The 15689-nt window shown below is 39.7% G+C and overlaps 1 protein-coding gene across 10 annotated transcripts in view; it reads left to right on the top strand.

The window, feature by feature from the left end:
- UTRN (utrophin) overlaps positions 1-15689 on the top strand; it is a 537684-nt gene that overhangs the window by 129890 nt on the left and 392105 nt on the right. For 7 of the 10 annotated variants that reach the window (XM_047770005.1, XM_047770006.1, XM_047770004.1 and 4 more), the window contains exons 3-8: positions 4695-4787; positions 6709-6786; positions 7124-7216; positions 8382-8554; positions 11354-11469; positions 12385-12551. In XM_047770005.1, the coding sequence (XP_047625961.1) occupies positions 4695-4787; positions 6709-6786; positions 7124-7216; positions 8382-8554; positions 11354-11469; positions 12385-12551 (720 nt within the window). Of the gene's footprint in view, positions 1-4694; positions 4788-6708; positions 6787-7123; positions 7217-8381; positions 8578-11353; positions 11470-12384; positions 12552-15689 lie in introns of those variants that run through there. The other 3 variants (XM_047770002.1, XM_047770001.1, XM_047770009.1) reach the window with 2 other exon arrangements.

Here is a 15689-nt window from a genome sequence, read left to right as displayed (position 1 = left end):
CCCTCATAATTTTCGTAGCAGTTTAGCACAGGCTTTGAGAACATGGATTTGGAGTCAGATTTGTGGTATCACACCCTGGTTCTGCCTCTCCCTTGTTATATCACCTCTGTGTCTCAGTTTCCGTAAAGTTCTATTATAAAGAAACAAATAATGCACCTTAATCTCTGTACATCTCTTAGATATGTAGGAGAAATATCTTATTTGATACATAGTACGTCATGCTCTTATTATATCTAAGGATCTTTCATGCTTCCACTGTCTGTTTTTGTATGGCCCATGAGCTAAGAATGGTTTTCACAGTTGTAGGTGATTGCAAAAAATAAAAAAAGAAGAATATTTCATGACACATGGACATGATATGAAGTTCAAATTTCCATGTCCAGGAGTTCCTGTTGTGGTGCAGCAGAAATGAATCTGACTAGAAACCATGAGGTCGAGGGTTTGATCCCTGGCCTCACTCAGTGGGTTAAGGATCTGGTGTTGCCGGGAGCTGTGGTGTAGGTTATAGACGTGGCTCGTATACTGCATTACTGTAGCTGTGGTGTAGGTTGGCAGCTGTAGTTCCACTTGGACCCCTAGCCTGGGAACCTCTATATGCCGCAGGTGCGGCCCTAAAAAGCAAGAAGCCAAACAAACAAAAAAACAAAACAAATTTCCATGTCCGCAAGCCAAGTTTTGTTGAAACACAGTCACCGTTCCCATTGGCTCATTCGTTCATATATGGTCTGTGCTGCTTTCACATCATGACAACAGAGTAGTTTTGATAGAGTCCTCCTGGCCAGCAAAGCCTAAACTAAGTACAATTTGGACTTTTACGAAATAAATTTTCGGACCTCTGTTGTAGGGCATAAAGCAAAGTTATAGCTGTTGCTTATAGGTGTAACTCTTCCTGGTTGTAGGTGGAACTGGTTCTTTGGCATAGTCTGGTTCTTTCCATTTGTGTATGGGACACACCTAACTGTGTTTGTCAGGAACTTGTCATATTTTGTAGTGATAGGCTATGTGTGTGGCGGAGTGTGGGTGTGTGTTTTCTGTAAGTTTTGAACCACAGTTTGGATGTGCAAGAGCCCTGGTTCCTTCCTTCATTGTCCATTGAGAAGATCCAAGGGCTGTATCTCCCCCTCTCGGCCATTCTGCAGGTGTACGTGGCTCCTCTGAAGGGACCGGATGGGAGCCTGCCCCCACAGTGCCATCACTGGAGGTGGGGCGGGAGAGTGTTAGAACAGTAGAAACACAGAACAAAGCATATTCACTGATTGCCATCAGTATATATCTGCATTTCAGAAAAAGAATGAAGAAATTGAGGTGTTGTTACTGTGAGGTTTGTTTGTAAAGAATGGTTTTTAAAACATTGGTTTCCCTTGTATTGACTTCTAGAAGGACAGGACTGTGTCTCAGTCAGCTTTCAAGAGAATGCTCCACAAGGAGCCTGTCTCAGGATTTGTTGCTCAGTCAACAGATGAATAGCTGGAACAAGTGAGGGGAAAAGAGTGTCTTATGCAGAAAAATGAATGCCTCCCACTTTGCTGTTGAGCAGCAGTGGTGCTTCAGGAAGAATGCTTTGGGTTTGCTGTTGAATAGGGCTCATCTCAGGTGTACAGCTAAAGCACAGGTGTGCTCCTGTGTAATCATGTTCCTTAGTTCTGAGTGGGATGTATCCCTGCAGGTCATCTTATTAGTGAATTTAGGACTTGGAAGATCTTTATGAAATGACAGTAACATGTACTTGGGTTCAGAATCCCGCTTTTCTGTTCCTGCCTGTGAAGAAGTACTTACTTATTTCATCCATTCTTTCAGCTATTGTTGAAATTTTATGGCACTTTTATGACAGTAGGAGATATTGAAGTTAGGCTTATGATATGAATGGTAATATCAACCATTTATTGAACATCTGTCACCTTAGTTTTTAACAGATGAACCAATGGATGCTGAAAAGCCAGGTAACTTTTCCAAAGTTACGTGGCCAGTCAGAGGCTTGTCTACAATGAGGTCATTGATGGGCATTCATAATTATTTGTAATATAGACTAGTGTTTATATTTATTTTAGACGGGTGTGTGTGATTTTGTTCCTTTTTGGGAAATGGAGAGAGTGGATTTGAGAAGGGGTAAATGTTTCCCAGACATTATTAACATTAGGCAGTAATTCCTGAGGTCCTTTGTGTGCCCAGAGGTCCCTGTTTGTTTTTCCCATGAACTTTACCAACATTTTTGTCTCTTTGTTCTAAGACCAGCATTGTTCACCTCTTCCAGAAAGGGAATCTGGTTATTTGGTGGCTAATTTGCTGAAGGGTGGGTCTCGAGAGAAGAAAGGTAAGAGGTAGCAGATGACTAGGGCCATTTCTGCCATTTGCTTTCACTAAGAGCAGGTAGGAAGGCTTTTTTAGTTTTTATTTTTTAGTGTATTTTTTTTGGCCACACCCATGGCATCTGGAAGTTCCTGGGCCAGGGATCAAACACACACCACAGCCGTGACCTGAGCTGCTGAGTGACAATGCCGGATCTTTAACCACCAGGGAACGGCAGAGCGTCTTTAATGTGCAAGAACCTTCCCTGCTGAGCCTTCTGAAATGTTGACTCTGGATCATGGCTCCTCCGTCACATAAATCTGTTTATTATGGTGACTAATGGAGATAATTTATGTGTTTCTGACATCAGCACTACTCACACAATGGCAGCTGGAAATAGAAAATATTTGTTTCAGATACAAATAAGTCATAGTATATTCTTTACTGATTCTCTGGTGGAGACTTTACCATACTTCCCCTCATTTAGAATATATGAACTATGGAAAAGCCGCCTGATAGAAACCATTAGTTGATTCTAATTACACAGAATTAAAAAATGTAAGAAATCAGGAGGAGAGGAAAAAAGGGAAAATGCAAAGTTTTAGGAAACTTCAGAATGGCTTCCTTCCCCCTCATCTATTTCAAGTTCAGAATAATATTCCTAACATTTTGCTTTGTATGACTTTATCTATGTTTTTTTAAAAGTGAGGAGTAGAGAAGATACAATAATTTTTATTATAACATATATTATTGGCCGGAGCTAAAGCTATTAGTCTCTGGAGATTTCATATTAGACGGAAATACTTTGATTTAACGTAATGGTACGTTTTTATTCACTGTGCTTTATTGCTGTCTGACATTTTCACATAATATCATTTATTTGATCTTTATAATAATCTGTGATTTAGAAGAAGATTAAGTAACTGTCTTAGGTTCACCAGTTAGGTAATGGTCAAACATAAAAACTGAGGCATCCTGGTTTTCTGTGCAGCCGTTGTCTTTTGCATACAACCATGACATCGCACACAGACAGGCAGTCTGCCTGCAAAGGGATAGGGTTTTCTTTTTCTTTCTTTTTTTTTTTTTTTTGTCTTTTTGTTATTTCTTGGGCCGCTCCTGCGGCATATGGAGGTTCCCAGGCCAGGGGTCCAATCAGAGCTGCAGCCACCGGCCTACGCCAGAGCCACAGCAACGGGGGATCCGAGCCGCGTCTGCAACCTACACCACAGCTCACGGCAATGCCGGATCCCTAACCCACTGAGCAAGGGCAGGGACCGAACCCGCAACCTCATGGTTCCTAGCCGGATTCGTTAACCACTGCGCCACGACGGGGACTCCGGGATACGGTTTTCTGACATCAGACACTAGAATATGTTTATCAGGGGAAGTTGACACTATTTATTAGTCGGAAACAAGAGTTTAGAAATCCTGTAGGTTTCATCTTTCAAAATACAGGACTGGTACTGCGTTTAGACACAGAGCCAAATGTGTCCTAATCATTCAGAAATTAATAGCTAGACATACAGACCTGCACCTGAGAGCTACAATTGGAGAGCTGAAATTGATGATGACATGAGCTGCTTCCAAAATGGAAATACTGAAAGCCATGGTTACACCGTGAATGTAAAGTGTGGAACTGAAATAAGCACTTTTCTTTTGTCTCTGCACCCAAGTGCTATATGCTCATTTGTATTTTTAATACATCTTCCTCAGGAATACCCTGGACCCTGACCAAGGTGTGGCATTAGGGGTGCTGACTTTGCAGAACTGAACATCCACAAATAATTTAATCAGCCCCCTCCTATCCAAGTTCCACAACAGCGGATTCAACCAACCGCAGATCATATAATACTTTAGTATTTACTACTGAAAAAAACCCACCTATAAGGGACCTCTACAGTTCAAACCCATGTTATTCAGTGGTCAACTGGATGTATCACAGGCAAGGCATATAGGCATTCACCACAAATTTATTTGCTCCCTTTGTAAGAAATAATGAAATTTATGTCTGTCAGCAGAAAACATTTATTATAGATTTCAAAGTTCTTTGTTTTTGTACTTCTTTCCAAACAAGGCACATCTGAATTGTCTGTGATCATCCAGACTTTTCTTTTCTGGTATATGGAGTTTTGTGGTATATGGCGTTTTCTTTTCTGGTATATGGAGTTCCTGGGCCAGGGGTCAGATCTGAATCACAGTCTCGACCTAAGGTGAAGCTGCGGCAACACCGGATCCTTAACCCGCTGGGCTGGGCCAGGGATTGAACCTGCATCCCAGAACTGCAGAGACGCCCAATCCCATTGCACCACAGTGGGAACTCCAGACTTTTAGCTGGGAAAAATTAAACCACTTATTTGCCAAATATGTGTAGAATTTCTGCTGTTGAAACTGTACTTTTTCTTTTATAGAGTGGAAAACCACCCATCAGTGATATGTTCACAGACCTCAAAGATGGAAGGAAGCTACTGGATCTTCTAGAAGGCCTCACAGGAACCTCACTGGTGAGAGACGTCATCTTTGAGAACCAGGCTCTCAGAGTATCTTTCATCATTACTGACACTTGAAGACCCCCTGGGGGTTGTTCCAATGTAAAGGCTGAAATAAGGAAGATTTTGAAAAAGGGTTTTAATGAATTTTCTGATAGAATGATAGTTAGGCTTTATTAAGGGCTCTATTTTTTATCAAGAAAAATGACTTTTGGAGTTCCTGTTGTGGCGCAGCGGAAACAAATCCCGACTGGGAACCGTGAGGTTGCAGCTTCAATCCCTGGCCTCACTCAGTGGGTTAAGGATCCGGTGTTGCCCTGAGCTGTGGTGTAGGTCGCAGTCGAGGCTCGCATCTGGCGTTGCTGTGGCTGTGGCATAGGCCGACAGCTGTAGCTTCTATTGGACCCTTAGCCTGGGAACCTCCATATGCCACGGGTGCGGCCCTCAAAAGCGGAAAAAAAAAAAATAGACTTTATGTGTTTATTGCTCTCAGACAGTAGAGACTTACAAAGAAGTGTGGATATGTGAAGAGGGCATGATGATTTGAACAGTAGAAAGTAGAGACAAATACATTTAAATGTTATTTTAAAAATAGTAAAATATTTTTTATTTTATTTTATTTATTTTTTATTTTATTTTATTTTTTTGTCTTTCTGCCTTTTCTGCGGCCGCTCCCACGGCATATGGAGGTTCCCAGGCTAGGGGTCCATTTGGAGCTGCAGCCGCCGGCCTACGCCAGAGCCACAGCAATGCGGGATCCGAGCCGCGTCTGCAACCTACACCACAGCTCACAGCAACGCCGGATCCTTAACCCGCTGAGTGAGGCCAGGGATCAAACCCCCACCCTCATGGCTTCTAGTCAAGATTCGTTAACCACTGTGCCACGACGGGAACTCCTAAAAAATATTTTTTAAAAAAACTGCTGGCATTTGTTTTTATTCACATTTTCAGTATTCATGTTTGTTGCATCATCAAATCTAACTCTATTACTATGTGTAAGGTGTTCAGTACTCATAAAAAAGCTCTGCTAATGTAGAGGATGCATTTTACGGGTACAGACTTCAACACTAGAGGTAGAATTCCTATACAAGGTATAAAGATATGCACTTCTGAAGATAAATTTCTTTCTTGCCAAAGCGTGGAGTGTTACCTGCTACTGTTTGCCTTCCAGATGGTGAATAGGCACCTACTGAAGAGGCTGATTCCTTTTTCAGATAAAATTCCCCGGCCAGTGAGGCAGAAAAGTAGCCTCCCAGATCACCTTTCCCTGGGTGGCAATTCCAGTCTTCCCAGTGGGCCTCGTAATGCTACCTGGAACCTGGGATTGCACCTCTGAATCCTGCTGTCTCCAGTGCAGGGTGGAGGTGACACAACTTCTAAATCTTTCTGCGTCCACCCCAGTTGAGATCAAAGAAGTTTTGTCCCTGGTAGAGCATTGGTTCCTAAACTTGTTGGCATATTAGAATCACCAAGGAAATCTTTTACAAATTCCAAACCCAGCTGACATTCCAGACTCATTAAGTTACAGTCTTTGAGGGTGGGGTTGGATACAGGCACTGGTATTTCTGGAAGCTCCCTAGGAGATTCCAGTGTTCAGGCAAGCTAAGAAGCTAACTCTCTTAAGATGTCCTTGGTGGGGAAATTTGCATTCATCGACCTCAGCCTCCATAGTGGCTTGAGAACCCAGCTTGAACACTCTTGGCACAGAAGAGCTCTGTGTGCTGAGCTGCCGTTCATATGTACCTCAGAGTCAATGTTAGACGGCAACATGGAGGGACTTTCTGTCTTGCTTGATTTTTTTTTTTTTTTTTACTAAAGTATAGTTGATTTACAATGTTGTGCCAATTTCTGCTGTACAGCACCTTTTCTTATATTATCTTCCATCATGGTCTATCCCACGTGTCTCACTCATTTGATTTTGCGTTTTGTTTTTCAGCCAAAGGAACGTGGTTCCACAAGGGTGCATGCCTTAAATAATGTCAACAGAGTGCTGCAGGTTTTACATCAGAACAATGTAAGTGTGAAGCGTGACTTTGGGGGTATTTGATGCTATCAGGATGATTTGTTATGAAACCAGCCACCTGCCCTGAGCATTGGCATCCATGGACTTTTGGGAACCTTTCTCTTATGAGAAGTATTGAACTTTTTCTGTGAATGAATAGTTGTGCTATTTGTGATTACTTTATTGATCTATTGGATAAGTAATACCTTTTTGTGATTTACCTTTATCTGATTGTCTAAAGTGAATTTTTTCTTAGCATTTATTTATATTGCTGTCCAAATGTGCTAAAATAAAAAATGTGAGATTCTGTAAAACAATTGTCCTAAAAGTTACATTTCCATTTTCCTAGGTGGATTTAGTGAACATAGGAGGAACTGACATTGTAGATGGAAATCACAAACTGACTTTAGGATTACTTTGGAGCATCATTTTGCACTGGCAGGTGGGGAAATTTCCAGTCACTTTTTTTTTTTTTTGCTTGTAAGGGCCACACCTGTGGCATATGGAGGTTCCCAGGCTAGGGGTCGAATTGGAGCTACAGCTGCTGGCCTACACCACAGCCACATCAACATCAGATATGAGCCGCATCTGCGACGTACACCACAGCTCATGGCAACACCTGATCCTTAACCCACTGAACGAGGCCAAGGATTGAACCCACAACCTCATGTTCCTCGTCAGATCTATTTCCGCTGCACTATGACGGGAATTGCCAAGATCTTATTTCTAAATACATTTATATTATGAGGCACTGGGAGTTAGGACTTCAACATATAAATTTGGGGAAGGGACACAATTCAACTTATAATGATTTGGAATGAAAGAGCTTGACGAGCTGCTCTACTTTCCTGGCGTAGAAAAACATCTGTTTTTCTAAATATTAAATTTTAAAAATTTCAGACTTATACAAAATTTGCAAAAATAGCTCAAAGAATTCCTGGATATCTTTCAGTCAGGGTTCTCCAGATGTTACCAGTTGTCTGTATTTCTATGTTTTCTCTCTCTCTTTTTGATGACATACTTCAGTGTGTATTTTGTAAAAACAAATCAGTTTTCTTAAAACAAGGAATTATATAACTATGTTAATATACTATAAAATGTAATATAGATTCATATTTATAATGCTAATATTTTTATGCATATGATAATTATCTTCTGCACTAACATACATATATAACATTACATACATACAGTAGTATGTAACTTTTTTTTTTTGTCTTTTTGCCTTTTTCTAGGACTGCATCCACGACATATGTAGGTTCCCAGGCTAGGGGTCGAATTGGAGCTGTAGCTGCCGGCCTTTGGCAGAGCCACAGCAATGCCAGATCCAAGCCACGTCTGCAACCTACACCACAGTTCACGGCAACGCCGGATTCTTAATCCACTGGGTGAGGCCAGGGATCGAACCCATAACCTCATGGTTCCTAATTGGATTTGTTAACCACTGAGCCACGATGGCAACTCCAATAGTATGTAATTATTAAAACCAGGAATTCAAATGATGTTGAAATGATCCATAGTGGCTCATGATTGTAATATTCCTTGTTCGAGAATTTAGTTCCAGTAGCCGTTTTAAGTTACAGGCAGGCTTGGTTTCTTTGGAACAGGTGAAAGATGTCATGAAGGATATCATGTCGGACCTGCAGCAGACGAATAGCGAGAAGATCTTGCTGAGCTGGGTGCGTCAGTCCACGAGGCCATACAGCCAGGTCAACGTGCTCAACTTCACCACCAGCTGGACGGACGGGCTTGCCTTTAATGCCGTCCTCCACCGACACAAGTGCGATGCGACTCTGCTTAGATGTGAAGATTTGTACAAATTTGTACCCCTCTCTGTCCCTCCTTTCTCCCTCCTCCTTAAAGCCCCTCCTGTGACCACCTCTCTCCTTTCTGCATCTGCGCTACCAAAACATAAAAAAAAAGAGCTATCTTGGAAGAAACCTACTCATCATATCTTTATTTCCATAGGACTTAAGTGCCATAGTGCAAAGTCCATGGTTCCTTCTACATATTTCTAAGTTAAAACAGGTAACATAAATCACATAGTTCAAGTCCACTTTTTCAGCCCTACCAGTAAGGTACACAAAGAATTGTGTTAGTTTACAGCCTCATACCAAAAGGAAAGCTATAAATTCAATGCAATCAGTCGAAAATAGGCAAATGATCTTTTTTTTCGTGAAACTTGAGAACAGATTGCAATTATATAGTAAAATACCAAAGCACCAAAAAGAGCCAAACAGAAAACAAAACAGTCCCAAACAGAAAACAAAACAATGTTATTGAGACCATATAGTACTATACATAAATAAATACACTAATGTAATAATAGGCTGAAGCATATGAAATTGCCCATATTTAACATATATGTTTTTGACATATAAGAATGGCAGTTCCATATAGTTCAGCCTAACAGAATAAAGATATCAGAAATGGCTCCATCCTGATCTACAGCTGAGCTGATTTGCAGATTAATAGGTGGTATGGACTAAATGGAAATGAATGAAGTAGATCCTTGCCCCACCACACTCCAAGTAAATTCCAGATGCATCAAGGATTTAAACATGACAGACAGAATTTGTTATGTGTTTTATCACTTTTGAAAATTATTTATTGCCTCAAGTTTAATTTCCTGTATGTGATTTGCTGATATATAAAAATGCAATTGACTTTCCTGCTTCTTACATCTGGAAACCTGTTAAATTTTTACCAATTTTGAATTTGTTCTTGTAGGTTTTTTATTTAACAAATTATAATAGTTTTTCTCCCTCTCCTCCGCTCCTCTTCCCTCCCCTCCTCTCTCCTCCCCTTCTCTTCTCTTTCCCTTCATTTGTGTCTTGCCCTTCAGTACAATATTAATTTGAATTGGTGATAGTGAATAGAATGTTTTGCTCTTGATAACAAAGGGAGTGGTTTTAATATTTGGCCGTAAGACTTATTTGCTATAGCTTTTTCGGGTATACTTTTTATTCAGTTAACAACCCCCCCACCCCGCCCCAATCTTCCCCTTCTCTTTTATCAGTTTAAGGAGGTTGCCCTCTGTTTCTAGTTGGTTAGGAGATGTTAACAGAAAATTTAAATTTTAGCTAAAAATTTTCCCATCTATTATTTAATTGATTTGAACGAGTATGTCTGGTGTATGTGATATATGTGTATGTATGTATGTGTGTGTGTATATGTGTGTGTGTGTGTGTGTGGTGTATGTGAGGTATGGTGTGGATGTGCTGGGTGTAGGATGCAGAGCAGAGAACAAAGCAAGCAAAAATCTCAATCCTCCCTCTTGGAATTTATGTTCAAATAGAAAGAGGCACACATTTTGTAAAAATGAAAATGTGAGCTGTATAGCATATAGAAGTGGTAAATGTGCTGAAGAAAAATATATCAGGCAAGAGAGGAGGAGGTGCCTGGCATGCAGAAGGCTACTGGGTGTAGTGGTGTGAGTAAGAAGAGGAATAGGAAACGAAGTCAGAGAGGGAACTGGGGGTGGGGGTAAGAGGAAAATTCCCAGAAGATGGCCGGGTCCAAGATGCAGGAACAGATAGAGCAGAAAGAAAATGCTCAACTTTAGAGTAAGTCTGAGCAACAATAATGTCAATTTGTGGGATTAAAAAAAAAATCAATTTGGAAATACAAGACGAGAGCTGTATGGAAAGAGGTGGAAGGAAATTTTCAGGAGTTTCCGCTGATGATATTAGAGCTGGATTTTCTATTCTGCTAGTCTTGGTCTTTTTTTTTTTCATTTTTTAAAGCTTTATTAAACTATAGTTGATGTACAGCGTTGTGATAATTTCTGCTGTACAACAGAGTGACTCATTCATGTACATGCAGCCATACTTTTTCATATTCTTTTCCCACATAAATTATCACAGAATACTAGATACGGTTCCCTGTGCTATACAGCACATCCCCACTGACCAGTCATTCCATAAACCGCAGTGCGCATATGCCAATCCCAAACCCCTAGTCCGTCCCCTCTAAGCCTGTTCCCTTTGGTAGCCATGAGTTTGTTTTCAAAGTCTTTGAGTATGTTTCTGTTCTGCAGATAAGTCCATTTGTATCCTTTTTTTAGATTCCACATGTAAGTGATGTCACGTTTCTCTTTCACTGATCAACTTCACTTAGTACGATAATCTCTAGGTCTTTTAATTGAAGAACTTAGCCTATTAACATTATTGTGAAAATTGATGTATTTAAGTTCACTTTCACCACTTATTTTGAGCTTCTCATTTTTCTTATATTTTCTGTATCTTGTTTTCTTTATTGTCTTAGGTTCCTCCTCTCTCTTTTTTTCTTTCACTCTTCAGGAACTCTTATACCATTTCTCGTCATTTTGTGGCCACTCCAGAATTTTAGCAGGCATATTTAACCAAACCGTAGAATGTTTTACCTGTTGTTTTCATATTTATAATATTACTTTAAAACGTTATATAGTTGATAAGGCTTTGGGATATAAAAGATAAACCTTTAAGTTCATATTTACAAATTTAAAAAAATCTAAAACAAATGTACGAGGTTATAACAATAACATCTTGGTTTCCACATATTCCATTTTCATGGAATTTTATTTGCCTGCTGATTTCAGACCTGATCTCTTCAGCTGGGACAGAGTCGTCAAAATGTCCCCACTTGAGAGACTTGAACATGCGTTCAGCAAGGCTCAGACTTATCTGGGAATTGAAAAGCTGTTAGATCCCGAAGGTATTGTTCAGTGTTTAATTTCAACTTTGATTTTGCCTTACAATTTTGAATACTTGAAACGCAGTTTTTCTTTGTTCCTCCTATTTAGAAAGAATTGTGAGAATTTAGTTTTTTTCCTTTTGAAATGTGGAGGAAGCCATTTTATTGCAAGCAAGTTATGAATGCTTTTGTACTTAACAGTTTCTAGGATTCTTCATGAGGAAATTTAATTACATCATTGAAGCATAGTTAGTCAATACCAGCCCAAGATTTAAAGTTTAGGAAAATATAATTATTAAACAATTTAGTACTTGATTTATTTCATTAAAATGTGTTTTTGGTTGAACTTCATGTACATGATGGAAAAATGATATTGCAGCATAGAATTCTAGACTTATTTTCATAACATGAATGAAATCTATGACATTATTTTCTTTTCTTGCCGCACCCACGGCATATGGAGGTTCCAAGGCTAGGGGTCTAATTGGAGCTGTGCCACAGCTCCAGCAACGCCAGATACGAGCCGTGTCTGCGGCCTACACCACAGCTCATGGCAACACCGGATCCTTAACCCCTGATCGATGTCAGGGATTGAACCTGTGTCCTCATGGCTCCTAGTCGGATTTGTTTCCGCTGTGCCATGAATGGGAACTCCTGTGACATTATCTTAAATGATAATTTATCTTTGAGCATTTTGGGGGAGCTTATAGGACAGATTTTTAAGAAGTGGGATATTGAACAAAAATAAGTAGGTAATCATCTTTACCTTTGTCTCATATATTATACAAAATAGAAGTTTACTGAGCTGTGGCATTGCAAGGATTATATACTAGTATTTTTTTTTATGAGTACTAGGGACTGTTATATCTAACATTGAGCAATTCACATATTTAGGACAGCTAATTTAAGCTGGTTTTTATTTTCTTCCACTTTTAGATGTTGCTGTTCAGCTTCCTGACAAGAAGTCCATTATTATGTATTTAACATCTTTGTTTGAGGTGCTACCTCAGCAAGTCACTATTGATGCCATCCGTGAGGTAGAGACACTGCCAAGAAAATATAAGAAAGAATGTGAAGAAGGAGAAATTAACATACAGGTACAGGTAAATTTTTAGTAATATGTTTGACTTGCCATAGTTGTCTTCTCGAAGGCACTTGATAAAAACATTTTCAGAGGATATTTTCCTTAACTAAAAACGTCTTGGTTTCTCAGCATCGGAAGTTCAGTTTAGAGAGTTCCCACTGTGGCTCAGAGGAAATGAATCTGACTAGCCTCCATGAGGACACAGGTTCGATCCCAGGCTTCACTCAGTGGGTTAAGGATCTGGCGATGCCATGAGCTGTGGTGTAGGTCGCAGATGTGGCTTGGATCTGGTATTGCTGTGACGGTGGTGTAGGCCAGTGACTACAGCTCTTATTCAGTCCCTAGCCTGGTAACCTCCATATGCTGTGGGTGCGGCCCTAAAAAAGACAAAAAAATAAATAAAAAATAGAAGTTCAGCTTATCAGTTAGCATGTTGTTACATGTCCCATACATGTAATGGAAAACCGTAACTTCACTGATTTTACTAAGAAGAAAAATGTATTATTTCATAGAGTAAGGCTGGAGTTAGAGTCCAGGGTTCAGATCATCATTGCATAACATGCTTAAGAATCTGTTTTTCCATCATCTGGTCATCATCTTTTATCAGTGTTGTCGTGTGCTGACACATGCTTTTTCTCATGTCACCTTAGTTCTGTTCTAAGTAGTAATTTTCTTTCTTTTTTTGTGGCCATGAAACATGGATTTGTATCCTTAAGCTCTCACAAGGCAACATATAAACTTTATTATCCCTTTCGTTTAGGAAGGATACTTGGTAAGATGTTACTTGATGAGTTTTTCATTTAAGGTCTTAGAATTGTTTTATTCATCAGGATATACATGAGGTTTTTTGTTTGTTTGTTTGTTTGTTTGTTTTCAGGAGATATAAATAAAGTCCTGAAAATTTTTTTCTTAAGATTATCCTGCCTTGAATCAATCCAGTCCGTTTTAGGCTAACCAGTCCTTGTAATTCATAAAATGAGAGAATCTTAAGAGTTGGTTGAGGAGGTCCCCTCGTGGCTCAGCAGTTAACGAATCTGACTAGCAAACCTGAGGGTGCAGGTTTGATGGCTGGCCTTGCTCAGTGGGTTAAGGATCCTGTTGCTGTGGCTGTGATGTAGGCTGGCAGCTACAGCTCCCATTGGTTCCCTAACCTGGGAACCTGCAAATGCCTCAGGTGTGGCCCTAACCCCCCTCCCCTGAAAGAAAAAAAAAAAAGAAAAAAGGAGTTGGATGAGACCTTAGAAGTCATTTAGTCTAATGTTTTAGCAACAAAGCGATTACACATAGATTTCAAAGTGATAAGAACTACATTTTTGGCAAGGCAGAAAGCATGGGCTTTGAAGCCTAAATTTCATCCTCGTTAACTGCTTGTTTGGGGTTTGTTACTTACCCTCTCAACCTAGTTTTATTTGTAAAATCTGGATAAAACCACCCATTTTATAAAGACAATATAAATTCAAAGTATCTAAAATGATATTAAGCACTTAATAAGCAGGAGCTATCATTATGATTTTTCCTTCTCATTTTTGGCATTATTCATTTTTATTCAACAATTTTTTTTAATGTTAGTTAATTCTCATATAATGATAGTGGTCTTGAATTGGCATAGCATTTTTATTTTCTTCTCCATGGGTCAGAGGACTTATTATTTCAGGGGTTCCTTGAGTAGTATGTACCACTTTTATTTCCTCCATTTCAAAAAATGGCTTGATTTACAGAAAAAGAAAAAAAAACTTATTAAGGAAAAGAAGGCAGGACAACCTAGGGCTCTTTTTAGTAGTTTTGAAAATCTAATATTGCATAATTGACTGAAAATTTGCTGAGAAGCATTTGTCTGTGGTAGTTATTATTCTGCATCAATGATGCTCCCGTTTAAGTGGCTCAGATAATCTTCTGAGTTTGCCTTTGGTTTTTAGAATCATTTGTCATCAGATTGGGATTCCTTTGGTTAAAAAGATGGGGTACTTTACTCCTTATAGTTAAAGCTATTCTTTAAAAAGGAGGGAGATTTCATTTTCATTTCATGATGCATAGGTAAAGTTTGCATTTCTGTTTAGGGCTCACAGTGGTATGATAGGAATTGCAGAAGCCTTTCGCTATTTGATTAAGAGCCTATGTACTAACATTAACCTCTTCATTTGCATACTTTCCTTAATGTCTTAGAGTTGGAATCAAATTAATTGAAGAAATAAAATGTGGTCAAGTTGTGGAGCTCCTGTTGTGGCACAGTGGAAATGAATCTGACTAGTATCCATGAGGAAGTGGGTTCGAGCCCCGGCAATGCTCAGTGCTCAGTGGGTCTGGGTCGGGAATCCAGCTTTGTTGTGAGCTGTGGTGTAGGTCACAGACGAGGCTCGAATCCCACGTTGCTGTTGCTGTGGCTGTGGCGTAGGCCGGCATCTACAGCTCGGATTCATCCCCCAGCCTGGGAACTTCCGTATGCCTCAGGTGTGGCCCTAAAAAAAAAAAAAAAAGTCACGTTGTAACCATCTATTCTTTAACATATCTTGCCATCCTCTACTTTTCAATGACCATTAATAGTTTTACTGCCTTTCTTGTTCTTTCTGCAAACATGGGCTTAGAACATTAGGTGGTCATCAAATAATTTCCGAGTTTCTCTTTATATTAATTTCTCAGTTGAAAGTCTCCTGTTGTGTTTGAATGAATACCTTCTGAACACTCGCATTTAGATAATGCCTTCCATCTCCCACCTCATAGATCCTAGTGCCTACCTTTGGCTGGTCACTAACTTTCCTAGTTCTCAGATATCCTCAGAATATTGAGATTTGGTACAAAAAGATCTTCAGGATTATTTTGGCTTTCCAGTTTCAGTATTTTAGGTCCAGAATTTAACTCATTTTCCTTTCTTTGTCTTTGGCACCATTTCTCTCCTATTAGATTCACTTATTTTTTTTTAACTCCTACATATCATTTACCTGGTCCATTTGAATTCTTCCTCCAAGATGTCTTTGGGGTGTGTTTTCTTTCCATTCTAACCCTCATACTAATTAAAGACCTCATCTCTTCTCGTAGTTTACAAGGCTCAGCCCACACTCCAGCTCATTTCAGGCCACTACACTGCAGTCAGTCATGGTGGCCTCTTCCTCTCCTTCCCTAAGATTCTTGTGTATGTGGGTTGCTGTCTGTGAAACATTCT

Source organism: Phacochoerus africanus, chromosome 2 (assembly GCF_016906955.1).
Source record: "Phacochoerus africanus isolate WHEZ1 chromosome 2, ROS_Pafr_v1, whole genome shotgun sequence".
NCBI classification, from domain to species: Eukaryota; Metazoa; Chordata; class Mammalia; order Artiodactyla; family Suidae; genus Phacochoerus; species Phacochoerus africanus.
The sequence above is the reverse complement of the archived record's forward strand: the minus strand, read 5'-3'. Positions and strand labels throughout refer to the sequence as shown.